The following is a 19,021-nucleotide window of genomic DNA, read 5'->3' as shown; positions in this document are numbered from 1 at the left end:
TGCATTGTTTATTTAATCAATTTATTGGTATTTTTGTACCTTTTATGAGCATATCTAACCAGCATGCTTTTAATATTGATTCTGTAAATGTAGAACTGGCCATAGCACTAGCTACATATTAAAATATTAGAAGGGAAATATCCATGAATAAGACAGGGGTTTTTTACCCAAAGCATTTCACCCTTTGCTCCATCCTTTGTTACTAGCATAGGAAACTCCCAAATCACCTCCTAAGTCTGGTAGAAAATTTGCCCAAGCAAGAAGCAAAAGATAGAGGTGAAATAGCTATTTTTTATGAATCATATTGATCGATTTCTAACATTTTAAAGTCACTTTTATTTAAAAAAAAAAAAAAAAAAAAAAAAAAAAAAGCCAAAACAGAACTGTCAGCCAAAATTAATGAAAAAGTCCAGCAGCTGGTAGGTAGGTATACAAATATTCCCCTGAAGTCTCTTCTCAATAACATACTAGTTTTGACCAAGGAAACATTTGAGTATTTGTTTAATTTTCACTGCTAGGTTTAAATAGGTCAGAAGCTTCCTTGTCAGCCTACACAGAGACACCTCTTGTTCCCACTTTGCACACACAGTGATTACTCACAGTCTCACCTAGAATGAACCAAATACTTTCCTCAGAGGAAAACCAGGTGTGGCTGATACTGACTCTCTGTAGGGCACACTGAGTCCAGATTTTTGGACATGACCAGGTTTTGTTTTCATCCTTGGACAGTCTTCAAAATACTATCTCAGCATCCTCAGCCACTCTGGCTTTTTTTTATGCCACATGAAAGTTCAGTGACCCTGAATAGCATGGGCAGGCTGGAAGCTGGGATGCTGTGCTGAAGGGATGGCCTGAAGGGGTGGAGGCACATTTAGTATGCTGAAGCACAAGAGTTGGGCCAAGATTTATTAGATACCAGACCAGAGTGAATCCAAGGTTTTCAGGGTGGATTATTCACTTACTACTCAGCCAGTCTTTACCCACTACGTACATGATGCAAAAGAGGGCACACAAATTGGTCTCTGATATCTATAGATCACACTCTTTGGCACAGTTCCTAAAGGCAATGAAAACATTTTCTGGAGCCCCAGTGCATTAACAAATTTAAGATGCTCTTAAAATCAAGTACTTGCTTAATTTTCATGTCATCTGTATACTCTTAAGGTCTTTTCTGGTCATGTCCAGAAAGTGTTGCTGCATGAGGGCTTACAAATCAAAAAAGAAAATAAGAATAAAGATCCTTGAATCTAGATAAGAAATAGAATTATCTTACTGTTAGACTCCTCTCTTCTGAATGTTATTCTGCCTCTAATAAAAAACATATTACAAGGCCAACAGGTGTCCCATTCTTGAATAAATAGGAACAGTTATTGGTTATTTAACTGCTTGTTTAGAGATGGGAGCAAGTTATGTGTTTTTTTAAAGCCTACTTTAACAAACAAACATGAGTATCTAGAGAGAGCAAGCAGTTCTTCATTGTGTTCAGTGGTGTCAGTTTTCCACATCTTGCTCAGTCTACATGAACTCTACAAATTCCCCACATTCATGCTCTCTCAGTTGAACTTTCATTTTATTTGATCTGTTTCTTAAAAGACAAATATGTTGCTGGATGTCTCACACTTTCTGTGGGCCTTACTCAGGTTGCTTGCTCACTGTGGGTGTAGACATATGGAAAGAGGCATTCAAATAAACTGACAACAGGATTCATTAAGGAATGGGGATCTCATACTAAGCAAGATCTGCTGTGAACATTGTTTATGAAATGAGAAGAAAACTGCTGTCGAAGGATCTGCTGCCAATTTTGTCTTATACCTGCTCACATTCAGTGGGGTAGCATGTGCAGTTAATATTTTACCTGGTTTGGGACTTATTTTCCACACTGAGAAAAGCAGTAATGTTGATAGCTCAGTGCATGACAAAGAATGTAAAAACATCCAAAGTAAGCCACTGTAAAAGAAAGAATGGTGATTACTCTCTGTCTTCACTGACTGCTTAGTTAACTTGTGATGAGTGCAACTCAAGACTGCTATGGACTGGCAAACAAAATAAACTGAATGTCTGAAAGAAAGTTGTTGAGAAAATTGTTAGAACTGGTGTGATTTCCCAACTTTTAGTTCTCTTTTCTGGTACAATTATCTTATTTTGCCGGTGGTATCAAAGCACAATACCTGTTTTGTCTAGTCCCATGTAATTTACCCTTCCATAGTGGGTTGCATTTGCTCATTGTCTTTCACAGTGTTTTGGTATTTGAGCCTGTTTGTGCTTGCTGTTCATGTAGAGTAGATCACAAAAGAAGCACAGACCTCACAAAATTGAATGTCAGATGCAGACTGGAAGCAGCTTTAGGTGAGTTAAGTGTCTAGGTCTAGGCAGGCAGTCTTTATGCATGCGTGGTGCACAGATGTTTTATATCCATTGCTTCACATCATTTACTACATAGGCTGGACATGCCCAAAAATGCTTCACCTTCTGTCAACAAAGATCTTTATATCCAGAACTGCTTTAGGTATGATACCTGCAGATCCCCTTAAAATCCTCATAAATATTGGCTCAATTTTGGTCCAGTCCTTACTCTTAAAGAATGCCAGTGAGGCATTAGGGTCATGTATACTTTCCAGGATTTGGTAATGATTCTTATGTGTAGTTCTGGATTAGATTTTCTCCTGTTTTATTAATCTTTGAAGCAATTTTAGCAAGGTTTCCTGAATGAAATGTAGTGCCTTATGTGGCACTTCTCTTCTTGTAAAGAGAACCACACTTTTTCCAGTTCCTTCAAAAGAATTTCACATTTCTTAAAATTCAGCCTAAGATTAACCACTTTGACTGGATCTTGTGCTTGCAAAGGTGAAGACATTACAGAATTAAAATTTAGTGTATATTTCAAAGCATTCCAGTGCATACACTGACAAATATCTGTAGTAACAGTACATATATCTTATACATGCTTGTTTATTATTACTGTAAGGACTTAGCTGAACTTGCTGCCAAGAAACTGGTCTGATTTGACCTAAGGCCTTCTAATCCACAGAACAACTCTGCTGATCTGAAGTGAGGAATGGAATAAAGGATTGTACACATTCACCTTTCACTGAAGTCAATGCAAAGGACTTCCAAATTCCAGCACTGAGGAAATCAGGTTATTGAGCCAAACTAGTGGTATGTTCAGTCACTGAGAATTTCACAGTCCTCCTGAGAACAAAATGTTATGATGCCCTGTAGGATAGACTATAAGTCAGAACCATTGCCTTCAAAATGATAAAATATTTCTCATATTACATGCATGTCAGAAGCTTGGTTTTTAGAAGACTCAGTTTCCTTGTATTGCATTAATTTTCAAGGTAAGCTTGTCTTGCTGCATACTAGAATGCTGGTGAGTTTAGGTGATTCACAGTATATTGAAAGCTAGCTGGCTTTTGAAACCATAGGGAGAGCAAAAGTGATTCTATGACTTTTCCATGGGGTTTTGAGTTCTAGAAATTTAACTAGTTACTCTTACAGCCTTTTGTGTTTCTATTCCAGCCTGGAATAAAAAGAAAATAAAAATCTGAAAAGTCATATTGTCTTCTGATAAATATTTATCATTTAACTCTCATTTACTTCACCAAATTAAATCTTTCTGCAAATTTAATCTTAGTTACTTGATTGACTACTTTACTTGATCAGGGTCTTATACATCTCATAAACAGAAGTCATTCCAGTCTAACTTTTTTCTTTTTTTCCAGTAGCAGGTGTGATTTGCAGCACTTTAACCTGAAAATCCAAGCTTATTTGCTTTCATTTGATACCAAAACATACCCATGTCATTAAACCAACCTTGTATATATGAATATATATGGCAATCAGAAATTTGTCTGAGCTGAAAGAAGCAGCAAAATCAAATGATGCATGTTTAAATCAGACATTTTAAACAGTTAGACAATCATCACAATTTTGTGTTTGCTATTAGAGCAAATTTAATACTTAAAAACCTACTTATATTATCAAATATTGATAGCAGTTGTTGCTCTGAAGAATGCATTTTAATACCACTCATATAAGTATTTTCATACCCCCAAATTCATTAGCTTAAGAAATTGAAAGGTTATATGTCAGCCTGAAAGCTTATTTTTATATTCAGCCTATTTCTCTCAGAAAATCGACTGCTTAGTAATTTTTTCCCCACATTTATATGTCATAGCATCAAGTTGTCCAGCTACAGTTAAAACTCAACAGATCTTTCAGAATTTGGGGAAAATTCACTATTATTCAAGAAATTATACGAGATAGCTTTCTAAAATTTGTCAGCAAACTGCTTCTAAAAATCCATAATTACCAGCTGAATTCAGTGCACGAGGCTGATGTAATAAAACACCTTTGTTAAAATCTGTTTATCTCAGTGTAACACTACTTAAAACCCTTGTTCAGGTTAAAAATACTTGAGACATATTGAGAGCCAAGGGTGTGCTGCATTTTAATATATTCAAAAATTGGATGAATCTAGGCTTTGGTCACCAGGATTGGTCATTTTTTCTAAATCTGACTTCTGTTTTCTTCAGAGGGTAAGAAGAGATATATTCCTGAAGCAACATAATGGGACCGTTGGTTAGGAAACCTTTTTAGAAACAAAAACTATCCATTATTCTAATACATTTAAAAAACCATAGTTCTAAGTTCATTACCCTTAAAAAGGGGGCAATTAATGACACTTCCATAATGTTAGGTGTTGTACTCTACTGTGCTCTTAAATGCAAGGTGTACATATGAAACTTGACTATCTTTGGAAGTATTACACACATTTCAGTTTGGAACAACAAATTATGTTCTTAAAATTTTCTCTGACATTTAAAGAGTGTTTCCTCATTTCCCAAATAGGTTAAACAATAAAAGATAATGTTAAAAAGAAAAAAAAAAAGTTGTTAGAAATGACGACTTCAAGTGTAAGACCAGGACACATTTCACAGAAAATGTGGAAAATCTTGTTTTAAATTTATAAGCAATCAAATACTCTTCAGTGCACATAATTAGTGTCTCTATTATAATTTGAAACTGAGTACTGATGACTGCTGCTGCTGATCTTTTAAAATTTCTTACAAAATATAAATAGGATAGCCAAGAGAGAATAACTGATAAACCATGACATGAGTCTCTTTTCCTTCCTTTTTTTCTCTTTTCCTTTCCTCTCCACTTGGACTGAAGTCCTTTCTGGATAGTGCACACACAAGCACACAGCCACACACACCTGCACACATCCCCCATAGATTAATTCCAAAACCATTTTTCTAAATTTCCAATGGACTTGTATTCCTGGTGTCTTTTCACATGATCACAAGCAAGACACGCGTGTGATTCCCAGAACCTAGGGAGATGCACTGAAAAATCTTTCTTCCAGTTGAAATAACTAAGATACATCTTGTTATTTTTGTCAAGCATCAGAAGATATTCTGCCAGCTCTCTGGGGGAGAGAAAATCTTCCACATGTATGAAAGAGTCTGCTGGAATATAATTCTCATAATTTTCTCTGGAAGGGCCCAGTACAACTGGTACTGATCCAGCCAGAAGAGCATTGTAAAGTTTCTCAGTAATGTAATCTTTGTGGATTGAATTCTCAAAGGACAGGTAGAATTTGCACGTGGAGATAGTTGGAATCAAGTTTTTGTCGTTGACGTAGTCTCCGAAGGCTTGTCCGTAAGTGTGGATTTCAATGTATTTGCTAAGCTCGTTGTAATACTTGACTCGGGCGTGCTCAGGGTTCCAGTTACTTACAACCCAACAGACCAAGTTCTCCTTACTTGGTACTTCAAATGTGAAGGAGCTCGTACCGACCATCATGAAGCCGTAAGGCACCTGGATATCCGAATCACGCCGGTAAGTCAGGGTCAGGTTAAACAGGTGCTCAATGCCACTCTTTTGTGGGGTATGCGTTGGAGACTCCAAGTTCATCCAAATCCACTTCTGGAATGGTGGCCTGGCTTGCTGAGGTAAGTTAGCCAGATCCCAGCTAATGTCTCTGTGATGAATGAGAACAGCGTGGGATCTGTTATACAGCGAGCGGTCAATAGTCAGATGGCACCCAGGGATGTTGAACATGGTTTGGCAGGATGTTAGATCAAATGTCTGACCAAATGGCCAAACCCAGATCAAAACAGTGGTTTCATTGAGATTATCAGTTTTGGAAGAAAAGAAGTTCTTCATTTTCAACACTGAACTGGCTGATTCTATAGGACCAGAAATCCAGCTGTTTGTTGGTTTGATATAAATTAATATAAATGCCATGAAACAACCAAGGATAATGAAGATAATAAAAAATGGCCGGAAAATTCCTTTAGATGTTGATGTCATAATTTGCTCTGAGAAAAAAAAAGAGGAAGAGAAAGAGAGAAAATAATATCAGGTATTAAATTACATATATATAATGTCCTGTTAAAACAATCACAATAGTTAGAACTTCAATAGCACTGAACTGCAACCTCAGAAATTTCCTTTGAATGGAGAGGACATGGGTTCTTGCACACTATGACAAAGTGACAATATTTCTCTTCCTCACATTAAAAGCTCACTGACAAATTCAAGGCTGTTTTTTAATATGTCTCATACTTGGTGAAACAGTATATATTAGAAGGTTTTTTGCTCAGAACCTAGGCCAAGCATTTGGAACACAGAAGACAGATAAAATTACCCTTGAATTCTATCCTTGTGTCTGTGTAAAGGATAACAGGTTGAAGATTTGTTGCATTTGCATTTGTGTGAAGGTGGAGGACATAGGATCAGAGGATTGAAGAAGGAAGGGACTAGAACTTTAATTGTGCAATCAATAAGACTCTTATTAGAAAAGTAGTTCATGTCCAGTGGGATGTCCATAGGGATGAACATTCATGCCTTCTCCAGGGGACTTCTAAAGTACCTAGGGAAGGAAGCACAAATAGAGGGTTTCCCTGTGCAGACACATCTCATTTATTTCCCACATAAAGAAAAGAAATAAAAATTAATATAAAAGAAGTTGTTGCATATTTCATGATGTTTTTTGTGTGTTAAAAATTAGAAAAAGTAGACATATTCTGCATTGTTGTAAGGCATTCTTTTTTTTCCTTGTGGAGATAGGGCTGAGGAGTTAATATAGCCTCCTTTGTTCTTGCTCTAGTTGTTTGCTCCTGACAGAAGTGATCAATCTCTTTCCAGAACTACTCTTCCATACGGTTCTTGCAAAACATAACAAGGTTAGGGGTAGTTAATTGCTAACCTTTGATCCTGAATGTAGCCCTAGAACTCACAGATGTTCTAAAACTAAGAAAAAGTTAACCATGCAGCACCATGGCATACAAGGGAAAAGGAGGGGAAAAAAATGTTCTGAACATACTCACACATAGATTCTACAATGCATTATAATTACTGAAAATTGTGTCTGAATTTCTTTTTTCTGCACATTTTTCAATCTTTTGCATTTTCTTATCTTGACTAGGCAGCCCCACAAAAATTTTTATAAAAACCCCACCCCTATAAATAGAAAAATATATAATATTATATAAATGTATGTGCATGTGTATATTTTTATATATATATAATCAAAGTCAAAGAAAGCAGAAAGTGAATTTCAGGCCTTTTAAACCATTTTTATAGCTCATCTCTTCCTACCTATGAAATAAGTCATTAAATTCAGAATGAGGACATGGTAGAATGTGATTCAGAGGTCCACTAATGGCACTTAACTTTGCTGCCTTTGTGAGTGTAAAAACTGATGTGTGAGTGTAGCACTACAGTTACAATAGAAATGTTTCCACATTCATTGTTGAGAAAAGGAAAAGGAGAGAACACCATGCTTAGCTTTACTCTAATACTGTATCTTGAAGAAAAGGGAATTTACCACAGTATCTACCCTGGTTTTGGGAAGATGGATGGGCTTAATTCTGGTTTTAGTTATAGGATTAGCCTTGTCTGTCCAACCACTCTTTCACTAACTCTCTTCAGCAAAATATGGGAAGAAAATAAGATGAAAGTCTCTTGGATTGAAGTAAGGACAGAAAGGTCGCTTACCAGTTACTGTCATAGGTTAAACAGACTCATCTTGGGGCAAAAGAATGTAATTTATTGCCATTTAAAATAGATTTATATAGTGAGAAACAAAGACAAATATTAAAATAAATTTACCCTCTCATCTTCTTTCCAGGCTGAGCTTCATTTCCAACTCCTATACCTCCTACTCACCCCTGAGCAGTGCAGGGGGATGGGGAATGGAGGTTTGTGATCAGTCCACAGCTATTTGTCTTGGCTGTTCCTTCCTCCTCATACATTTCCCTTCCTCCTTAATGAGTCCTTCCTATGGAATACAGTTCCATCAGGAAAAAAAAAAACTACTTGGCTACTGAGTGGGCTGTCCATGGGATGCTGTTTCTACAGGACCAATCCTGCTGCTCTGGATCCTCCCCAGGCCACCGGGGGCTGCAGGGGAATCTGCTCTAGGGCCTTGGTGCTCACAAGGTTGTTTCTCACATTTTCCCCCTCATTCTCCCCTGCTTGTGCCTTTATTAAACACACTTTTCCAGAGGTGCTACCTGCAGGGCTTAGCCATGCTCTGCAGTGGGTGTGTTGGAATATGCTGGAATTGTCAGGGGTGGCCCCGGGCACTCTTCAGAGAGGCTGTGTGGCAGTCCCACTGCCAGTGCCTGGGCACAAACACCTCCTACAATTGTATACAATATATGGTAGAAAATAAATGGTATCTGGTGCCCTTTTTCTGGACATAGTTTAGCAGGCCCTCTCTGCTTTCAGCAAAATGATCATGAGGGGAGTAAAGGTGGAGAAGTGCACGTCCATGGCTTTTCTACTTATCCTCATCAGTTTAAATCCCTCTGAAAGAAAAACAAGGCTTTACAGCAACATTACATTGGATTTTTTTAGCCTGTGTTGATTGTTGCTGGAAAATATGTCTAGAAGGAAGGTTATGACCTATGAGAGCCTAAGACTGCTTCCTTGCCCTACCATGGGGAAAGTGAGAATGGGACTTTTAAGGAAGAAGGGATTTTGGTTGAATGCTCCAGGAGATGCAGTTCAAGGAAAAAGCAAGAATCTGAGCCCATATTCATGTAAAGCTCTTCTTTGTTTCTGTGCTTTTGAAAGCAATACACAGAATAGGTATAACTTATCACTGAACAGATAGTGTGAGCTGAGTTTGAACAATAGATTGAGAAACATATTTATTCACAGGAGCTGATAATTTTCTAGGGATTGAAAAGAATGATGAAAAATCAGAAAAGGATTTTAATATTGTGCCTTGTAACATAGCCACCCTCCAGCTAAAAGCCTCAAGTCTCTGACAGGGATTATTTTACACTAAGCTCTTCTGCTGACTAATAACAAACCCCGGCATCATCATATGACAATTCTTACTACATAGGAAATGGCCAGATATTATGTTCTCTTCTTGAAATTCCAGTTTGTCCAGACTGTTGCATTTGTGTAGGAAGTTTTTGAACTGTAGAGCCAATGTGAGGATAATCACTTTTTGTTTGTGCTACCCCAAGTACCAATATTATCATCTGACCATGTTAAACAGATGAGTTTACTAATTTTTGTCTCTTCTAGGTTAATTTTCTCTCCTGACTTTGCTGCCCTGTGAATGCATGTCTCCCTTCCTGCTCTGGGATCATGGTTCTTAGTTTTTGCCTTTTACTAAAAAACAACCTATATCCAGGCTGTATGGTCCTTTATAGTCCTGCATCCTTTGGATTAAGAGAACAAACCACTCCTTATGCAGACTCACAGATCCATTAGGTGTATTGGCATCACTGGCATGCTTTGCTCTGGAACTGCTGTTAATGGGATGGTGGAAAAGGGTTCTAATAGCAGGATGCATTAAAAAATTGAATGAGAGTCCTGCAAGGAAGCAGAGGACCTGAGCAGACTCCTAAAAGTAGCTAAACACTGAAGAGCCAGACAGGATTTTTTTCATGGAGTTCTATTTTTGAATTCCATTTTGTATAATACAGTAATAACTTTTAAGATGTATACTGGGAATAGCAGCAATTTTTCATGATGAAGTACTAACAGAATCAATAATTTCTGTGCTTCACAAGACTGAGGAACCTGTGGAATGGACCAGCAAACTCTGCTTTCATGGCTTTTGGGACTGAGTCCTGTGCACAGTCAGGCAGCAGTAAGTACAGTGAAGGCATATGTTAAGCTCTTGTTGACAAATATTATTTGCATAGCATCATAAAATGGTTTTGGTTGGAAAGGATTTTTTTGAGAAGTAGCTTGTGTGTAGCATTAGGACATAAAGGTTATGGTGCACAAGAATTCTAAGATTATTTTTTCCATAATAATCTCCTAAATGGAGAGTCTTTTCCATATTTATTTATGTCCTTCTTTTTTGTGCCCAAGATAACCATTAACATCCCACTGTAATTCTCACTATAAAGGTGACACTAAGGAGACATTTGTTACAGGCAAGTCACCTCAGTTCACCCTTTCTCTTTTATGGCTTTCCTTCCACCACAGAATCACAAATTTCCTTTCTGTGGATTCCCTCCCCCATGCATGTCAGAGTCTGAAAGGAAAACTTTGTCAAAGAGGTTACTGAGAAAGTTTACTGAGTTTTTGCCAGCTGGAAAAATTTTGTATTTCTGATAGCTTTGTTATAAAGTACATTTCAGAATGTTGTGGTGTAGCAAGTATTTTCTAGGGTGCTTTTTTTCCCCAAGTTAAAAGTATAGCATTTCATCAGTACAAGACTGTTTTTCTCAGTACAAAACTCTGCAAGGCTTCTTTTTAAGTGCAAGTCTTGGCATTTCATCAGCAAGCAACTGCATTTAGCAGCAACACACACAGAGAGACAGTAATGGGGTATCAGCTCTGTTAACCCCAGGTTTACCAGGCAAGGCTTGCAAAAAATATGTTTTTTTTTTTTAATGCATTATGTTTATTAAGAAAGAAAACTGAATTTTATGCACATTGTTTTATCATATTTTCATTGCATTTGGGACTTCTCAGTCATTCCAGAAGGGATAGATATGTTTTGGCTTTTTTTTCTGATTATGCAATAGTGCAGATGGGAGAAAATATAACCTTTCTTGTCAAGAATATTGATGCCTATTTCTCTGGCATTTTTTGCACCAATTTCTCCAGTTTCTCAAGGTTTCACCAGTAACCCAAAATATGTCACTGCTTGCAGAGGTATAACTTTCATTACTAGTCCAGTACTGATATTTTCCAAAGGAAAAGGATAGTATTTTAAAATAAAAATGAAGCAAAGATGCTTAAAAGCATGGACACTGAATAATGAACAAAAAATCATATTACTTTTCACACCTTAGAATTCTTAAGAAATCGGGGCTAACTCTTGTCTTCACCACCAGCTGGCCTCAGAATTCTTCAGGTAGAAATACTTGACCTCAAGACAGTCTCAGGATCACTCCTGGGATCAGAGTAGGTGAAGAGCAGAAGGACTTTGAGGTTAACAGAGGTGCCAGAGGTAGGTACCTCTAGAAGCAGACAATCTAGGTAGATACTTCAGGGCTATTAAAGTGGGGACTGACAGAAATCACAAGCAAACAATTTGTTAGAAAGAAGGTTCATTTGAGATTGCTCTCCCTGTTCTCTGGCATTTTTTACCAGCCCTGGCCATGGCATATCTGCATTTATGATAACAGCTGGACTTTCTTAGAGCACACTTTCAATTATCTGGAGGTTTTTCACCTGCTGTATTAAAGAAAACCTGATTGCCTCAGGATAGCCAGTGTGCAACTTCTTATCTCCAAGTCACTGCTGTATGGACATGCCCCCAAGTGCTTTTACTTTAGCTCTCTAGAACTGAAGAGTGCTCCTTTTTATTGGAATTAACTCTCACTGCTCCTGGTTAAGCTTCCTCTGTTGCAACCAGGACAGTGGATTTTTCCCCTCCAACAACCAAACACAGGCTTGCTTCCACACATTTCCATGCCTGTCCACAGATTTCTGAAAACAGCCCAGCATGAAAAGACTCAACAGAGCTGCACAGAGTTAAAAGGCTGAAAACTGAATGAGCTGCTGATCTCAGACTGCATATTTTTATTCTACTGTTTACAACGTCCTTTTTCATCCCCTCTCCACCTCCTTTGTTTTCAAGTTATTTCTTAATTCCACACATTCCAGTTTTGTGTATTTGCACTCTGAGAACAGTATAGAATCATTTCATTCTGTGGTGGTAAATTTTACTTTGAACAGTTTTAGAAAAATGACCTAAAAGCACCCTGAGGACAGGTAGCCATTAAGATAGATTGCTTAGAGATGATGCAGAACCTATCACTGGAGACTGGTAAAAACAAGGTTAGACAAGCACCACTAAGCAATGAGAGATCAGATTGTGCCCCCAGGTCCTAGGGCTGGGCTAGAATGCCCTCACTTGATTCCTTCCAGCTTTGTGCTCATAACATTATACACAGATTCTTATAAAATGCACCTAATAAAAACACAAACTGTCAGTCCAAAACTGCAAAGAACTGCAGAATAAATGAGTAAAAACCTCCCCTATCCTCAAAGTTGTCTTGCAAACTATGAAATAGCCACACAGTACAGAGTGAAAATGTGAAGGAAAGTATAAAAATTATGAGGACAACAGCAACTACAAAGTCTCTATTTTCAAAGGCTTAACCTAAATCTTCCTGTCATTTGCTAGATGGGGTACTGCTGCTTATTTTGTCAATATCTGAATCTTGACCCCTCCTAAAGAAAACTCTATTCTATGGCTCAGCAGCCCCCAGCACTCCCCCTGTCATCTACCCTCTCCTCTCCATGGCAGTCACACTCTGTCACTCTCCAGCTGCTTATGCAACAACTCAGTGGTTTCTTACTGTGATCCAACTGTACAGTAAAAGATATTAGCCAGGGACACAGAGTCTCTCAGAACAGCAGGGGGAAATGGCTAAAGCACTGCTGACCATATAGGAGTGACTCTACATCCACCAGCACTGCCACGTATAAAAAAGATACAGTCCTGCCAGCAAGAAACTTTTCCAGACAATCCAGTTTAGTGTCAGAACACTCCACATATCAACAGAATTGCTTTCTAATCATGAGCCTTTGAGTTTGTCTCATAAGGCACCCTTTCCTTTCCTTGGCACAAATGGAAAATAAATGCCATGCAAAGTGATCAGAACCTCAGCAGCATTGCCATCCTTGGTAGCATGCAGACAGAACCTTTTTTACCTTAACTTCCACGTTTGCTTGTCCACATCACATCTAGTTTATGACCGACAGCAACCTGTGAAAGGGGTGGTGGCTTTCCATACTGTGCTAGGTACAGAAACTGGAGCTCTTCACCACTGTAGCTTAATAGCAAATTTTATCTGCCTTGTCAGGAAAGAGCTTTTTATCTTCCTGAATATGAAGCTCATCCTAGTTATGCAGCACAAGCCAGTCCATGCCTCTTTAAAAAGCCCTGAAAAGGCTCTGCACAAAATGAACCTGATCAAAGAAAAGCACTCCTAAAGCAAGTGGTCTCTTCCTCTCTTCTTTCCATGTGGTTTGGGAACAGCAAACTGCTGTTCTCTCTGATTCTGCCAGAATTGCAGAAAGAGCTCTTCAGCAGCTTTGTGACCGGCTTGTAAAAGTGCAGCCGGCCAGCTGAAGTATGAATAACATACCTGCACAAGCCATGTATTTGTGATGGCCACCTGCCCACCAGAAAGCCCTGACTAACTCACAGTGCTGGGAAAATGATGTGAGAGCAGCCAAACAGAGAGTGAGCATGAAGCAGCAGCAGAAGAACCATAGGCATTCCTGTGCACATAAGTTAAACTCCCCATCAAAAAATCACTGTTGCTTCTGACTGTTTTCCTAATATGTAGTTCCCTTGTATAGTGGAAAAACACCTCCTCCTGTGAAGAAGATAAATTTTCAGAATCAGGAAAAAGCAGAGGATGTCTACTTATAATATTGAACACTTACTCAAGGGTATATTAGTTCTGTGGCAAAGCAAGGCTTGTGGAGCTCTGAGCACCAGCTGTTTGTGTAAATATGATTAGAGACTAGGTGCAGTAGTTACACTGCTGTATCTTGCTGCATAAGCAAGCTCAAAAAATTTAATTGAGATTTAATGCTGCCTTTTTTGCAGATACAACTTCATAGATCTGAGAATTTTGCCAGTGGCAACACAACTTGTGAGATAGCTCTGTAGCTGGGAAAGAAGGCCTGAGAGGCCTTTAAGAAATACCATAAATCCCCATAATCTGATCTCTGCTTAACATTTCACTTCTCTGCATGCCTAGCTCCTTTTCCTTAAGAGACTCCTTATACCTTTAGGTTTGGAATCTGTACTGATATAATTGGTTTTTTAGGATGCAGATCAATGTTCTTGCTTTAATTTAAAAAATCTTCTGTGCTCGATTGGGTATTAGTTGCCAGTGAGACAATAACTGCCCTAGAGAGAAAAGAAAGCTACTGAAGTTCTCAAATCAGTTGCAATCTGATCTGTGACTGAGTTGGAGAATGTCATTTACTGCTACATTAACAGAGAAGAGATGTGACCATTTATAGGCTTACTTTTAACAAATATGCCCATATTCTTTGCAAATGAGATGTTTTCCCCCTCACAGAATGGAAGAATGGGCATTAATTTACAAATACAACCAACAGAATTTGGTTTCTTGACTAATCTGAGCTGAGAAGTAACTAAGTGTTGGTCAAGAGGATTCAGGGTAACCAGGTGTCTTCTTCCAGGTTCTGCTAGGTGTCAAAATATAGAACTTGAGCAGAACTCCTCACTGATCCACCTTTCTTAAAAGTCCATCATTGACTCAAAGCTTCAGGTTAGATTCTGTGCATAGAGAATGCAAATCCTTCATATTGTAATATCCTGAGTGCCAAAAACAATGGTTACTTATTTTTCATTTGGGAAAAGTGCAATTCAAATAAGTGACAGATTGTAGAGCATTTGTGTGAGGACACCAGCACTAATTGGAAGAATGGCAAAACAACACCAATCATTTTCATTGTGCACTAACAGCTATGTTGTCAAGATTACTTGTGTTGGTAGTACCAAATATTTTAAAAGAATAAGCTCTTAAGTGTAAGATGGAAAGTGATTATAAAACAAGACTCTTGAATGAAATACTTGTCTTGCTGGAGCAAGATTAGTAATTCACTATAAAGATTATACTACACTGCAAAATTTGGACACTGGAAAAAAAGCAGGAGACTTAAGATCTGATAGAAGTGCCTTTTTACTCAAACACAGGGAGAAAGAGCAAGATCCACAAAAAGGAAATTCAGAAACTTTCCTAATAAGAAGTTTAAACATATGCATGCACACAAACGGAAAAAAAAAAAACCCCATTAATCACACAAAACCCAATGCGTGATAAAACAAGAATGAAAGCATATTTTAAAAACAATATATATTTTGGATAGTGTATACTATAAAACCAGCAAAACTAACAATCCCTCAGCTTCTCAAACTACACACTCTTCTGAGAAAACAAAATTGCAGTTGAGAGAAAGCAGTCGTTAATTTCTTGGAGTGTCTCTTTGTGTGCATAACAAAAGGAAGAGCAGACAGCTGGAACTACAAGTATAACAAGCTAAGAAATACAAAACTGAACAAAGTCACTAAAGACACTTTCTGTAGAAAAGAAAAAACTTGAAGCCCTTCAGTGAAGAAATAGCAAATACACAAGAGTAATGGGTTGGAGGAGCAATTGTCTGAAAAAATCCTCCAGTAGCTACAAACACCAACATGTTCTAAGGTGATGTTTTCTTTTTACTACTCACTGTCCAGGTTAACACAGCACTGATGCCTCTGAGAGCAACTCAAGTTTAGAACACAGCAATGAAGAATATTCTGCACAGGATGCTGACAAAACATTGTACAAGGCAGAGCAGCAGCTAGTTCAGAGATCATACTTCTTTTGAAAAAGCTCAAGCTATTTGCTATTTTTTAGTCTATTGTATTCCTTTTAAGCATCTTAAAAAGAGAAGTTAAATGTTTGCAGTCTAAGTTTAATTCTAATATTCAATTTGCACTTGATTTTAATGTTCAATTACTGGATTTTAGTGTCATGCATTATTCTGCTCTAAATAAAGGAAAAAATTCCATAATGAATTAATGAATGTTTTGCCACTACAGTAACAATTCAATATACAATTATTTACTGTATTTTAGAAATACAATTTGCCCAGTAGTCTTTTTCCCATCTTAAGGTTTGCAGCCCACAGTATTTCTCTGGTAAAACTTTACTGCCTATTAAAACTAGCCATTTAAAAAGTGGAAAGAAAGAGATTTCCTTTGTTCCTACAGTGCAAGGAAGACTTTATGTAACAATCTTACTCAGAAACTTTCTAAAGTAAGTCTGCAGAGATAGGTGGGAGGAAACACATGAAGAAAGAAAAAGACCAAGGGAAATAAACTGTAAATATTAAAAAAGGGGTCTAGATATGAGGTCAGCAGCACTTAATTCTGTATTCCTTTGCTTTAAGGACATTGGTGTAAAAAAAGCATGATGGCAAGCAGCTGCGTTTTCAAACAGACTGAGAATCCATGCAGTTAATTCAGTTTAGCAAATGTGGGTAGGACTAAATTGGTGACAAAAATGTTATCAAGAACCTAAATCCCTGGTTGATTAGGCTACTCCAAGTCCTAAGAAACCCTTAACCAGAAACAGGCTCTACTAGTAGGGATCAGGGGACATGCTGCAACCCTCAAATCCTGAAAACCTCTGTTCATTTGTCTTTTAGTGCTGGTCTTAAACTCTCTCTGACCCTCTGCCTTTCAGACTCCCGTGCTCTTGGCTGCCTGGTGCCAGCACATCCCAGAAGGTGCTCATTCTTCACAAGGAATGGCCACTCAAAATCAATAAACCAGCTATTACCGCAGCTCTCAGCCCTAAGGAAATAGATGTACCTACAAGAGCAGACTCCATCCTAAATGCACTGGTAACAGCTGCCTTTTGTTTGTTTGAATTTAAAGGAAACAGGCATAGGATGAAGTCCCTTTATGCAGAAATTGAAGCTATGACCTATTAGATATGAATCTTTCTTCAGCCTGAAGTGATTCAGACCTCGATATTCCAATTTCCTTAAAGGTTTTTCAGCTCCTAGACAACGTCTGTTGATTTAACAATTTTGTAAGAGCTTTAGGAATAGAGGTGAGCAATCCTTATCTCCTCATTGGAGTCCTAGTTGCTAATCAAGACAATCCTATTTTCTTTTGACCTCTTTCTGTCTCCTGCCTATTGACTTCCTAATGATTTATGCTCAGGGGCACATCTGCAGCAGTAGAAGGTAGAGTCAGCTTCCTTTCCCATGCAGTTTACAGCCCTGTAAAGAGAAGGTGAAAGAGGAGGTTTAAATGTCCATTGTTGGAAAGACACAAAACCTGATCTTTATTTTGGGTGAATAATTTTCAGGCTGTACTTCAGAAGGTGTAATTTTCTAACTTCTTCATAAAAGGAATGATCAAGATCCCTGCTCTTGAGGGAGGATTCCCAGCTTTGAATCCCAAGAAGGATCCAGTCCTTTAGAGTGTTGGATGCATCTTGGTGAAGGATGGAGGAAGACACATCCCAGTCCTGTCCTGGGCAGCCTCTTTTGCTGTTTTGCTGTTTGTGGGTGTGTTGCCCTTGTAGGTGCCCAACAGATTGTCTGCATTAGATGGCGGCTCCAGGAACCCAAATGAAGCTTTTGGGCTAACAACCAGACCTGCTGATGGCCAGCACTGGTGGTTGTTGAGAGCAGCCTTTGATCTCTGTGGACAGTTGTGATCAAATGTCACACAAAACACATGTTAAAGTACTACAAAGACTTCTTCCCAGCCAAATCAAATGGAATTTCTCTAGAATATATGTCTATGTAAGGAGTCCTAAAGGAAGTTTAATCAAAAGCAATAATAATAATAATGTTAGGAAGTCTTTATCTCACTGATGAGCACATTGGTCTGCTGGACAGCACTGTTTTACCTTAGCAATAGAGTCTGCTGATGCCCTGACAAGTGTCATACACAGGACACAGAACAAAGGGGTACAGAACTTCCTGGCTCTTTTGTCAGTTTAGCATGAGTTTAGTTGAGTAGAATTTAATTTGAGTTAGGCACTAATCACTTTCTTTTAGATACCTATAGTGTAAGACTACTTTTCTTTAATAAAATACTTTCAAACCTACCAATTAAGAGTACCATAGAAGGAAAATAAATGCTGCTCTAGTAATAACAATACATTCACTTTTGAAATTACCCTAAAGAATATTTTTGACTTTTGCAAGAATAAAGTTTTAATCACAGCACAGTCAGAAAATTATTACTGAAACTGCTTTCTGTGGAGTAAAAGAGGGGTGGAAATCAAGCCCAGGAAAGATAGTAATTTTCATAATATAAAGAAAATTTGAACAACTATGACTTAAATTTTCATCAAAAGAGTTGAATCTGTGGGATAGAGTATTTTACTGCAAAAAAAATTCACCAGAAGGTAGTCATATCACACTTATTCAGACCAGATATCTTTCTTATGTATCTTTGTTTCAAATCCCTGAAAACACATCCAAATCTTCTTGGTTGAGGTAAATTAGTCAGGGAAATGAAGATTAAATCAGATTAAAGTCAGTGACCTCTTGATCTTTAAAATAAGAAAAGCTACAACCCTTTTGCAGAACTATAGTTGAAATTCTACCAGCAAAGCTGGATTTGCTGAAAGACAAGAAGTATTACAGACGAAATCTTGCTCACAGAAACACTGGAAAACCTTTTAATTTCAGAATGGTTAGGGTTTTGTTCTTTCAGTGAATTGCAGCAATATGTAAGAAGAGAATAAAAGACAGCTCAAAAGCTATTCCTTTGTGTTCCTTAGAGTTAACTTAGAAATAAAAACCCTAGGGCAACTCAGAAGACAGCAATAGTGATGTAAGTCAGAGCACAGGGAATCTAAAAGTTGGAATAAGGTGCAAATAATAAACACCCTCCCTTATACATGCACATGCAGTGCCACACACAATCTATAACTTAGGAAAAAAATTAATCACCTTTTTGAAGTGTTTCTCAGTTTTCACACCTGTAACATTTTATGAACACATACTTATATGTATACTT

At 37.9% G+C, this 19,021-nt stretch overlaps 1 protein-coding gene across 4 annotated transcripts in view; it reads right to left on the bottom strand.

The window, feature by feature from the left end:
- Window positions 1-5,227: 5,227 nt before the first annotated feature.
- Window positions 5,228-19,021, bottom strand: part of FUT9 (fucosyltransferase 9) — a 94,605-nt gene continuing 80,811 nt past the window's right edge. For all 4 annotated transcript variants that reach the window (XM_079298795.1, XM_079298796.1, XM_079298794.1 and 1 more), the window contains one exon: window positions 5,228-6,326. In XM_079298795.1, coding sequence (XP_079154921.1) covers window positions 5,239-6,326 — 1,088 coding nt within the window. In that variant the 3' untranslated portion in view covers window positions 5,228-5,238. The remainder of the gene's footprint in view (window positions 6,327-19,021) is intronic.

Source organism: Erithacus rubecula (assembly GCF_903797595.1).
Source record: "Erithacus rubecula genome assembly, chromosome: 2".
Taxonomy (NCBI): domain Eukaryota; kingdom Metazoa; phylum Chordata; class Aves; order Passeriformes; family Muscicapidae; genus Erithacus; species Erithacus rubecula.
Note: the sequence above shows the minus strand (reverse complement) of the source record. Positions and strands in the feature narration are given on the sequence as shown.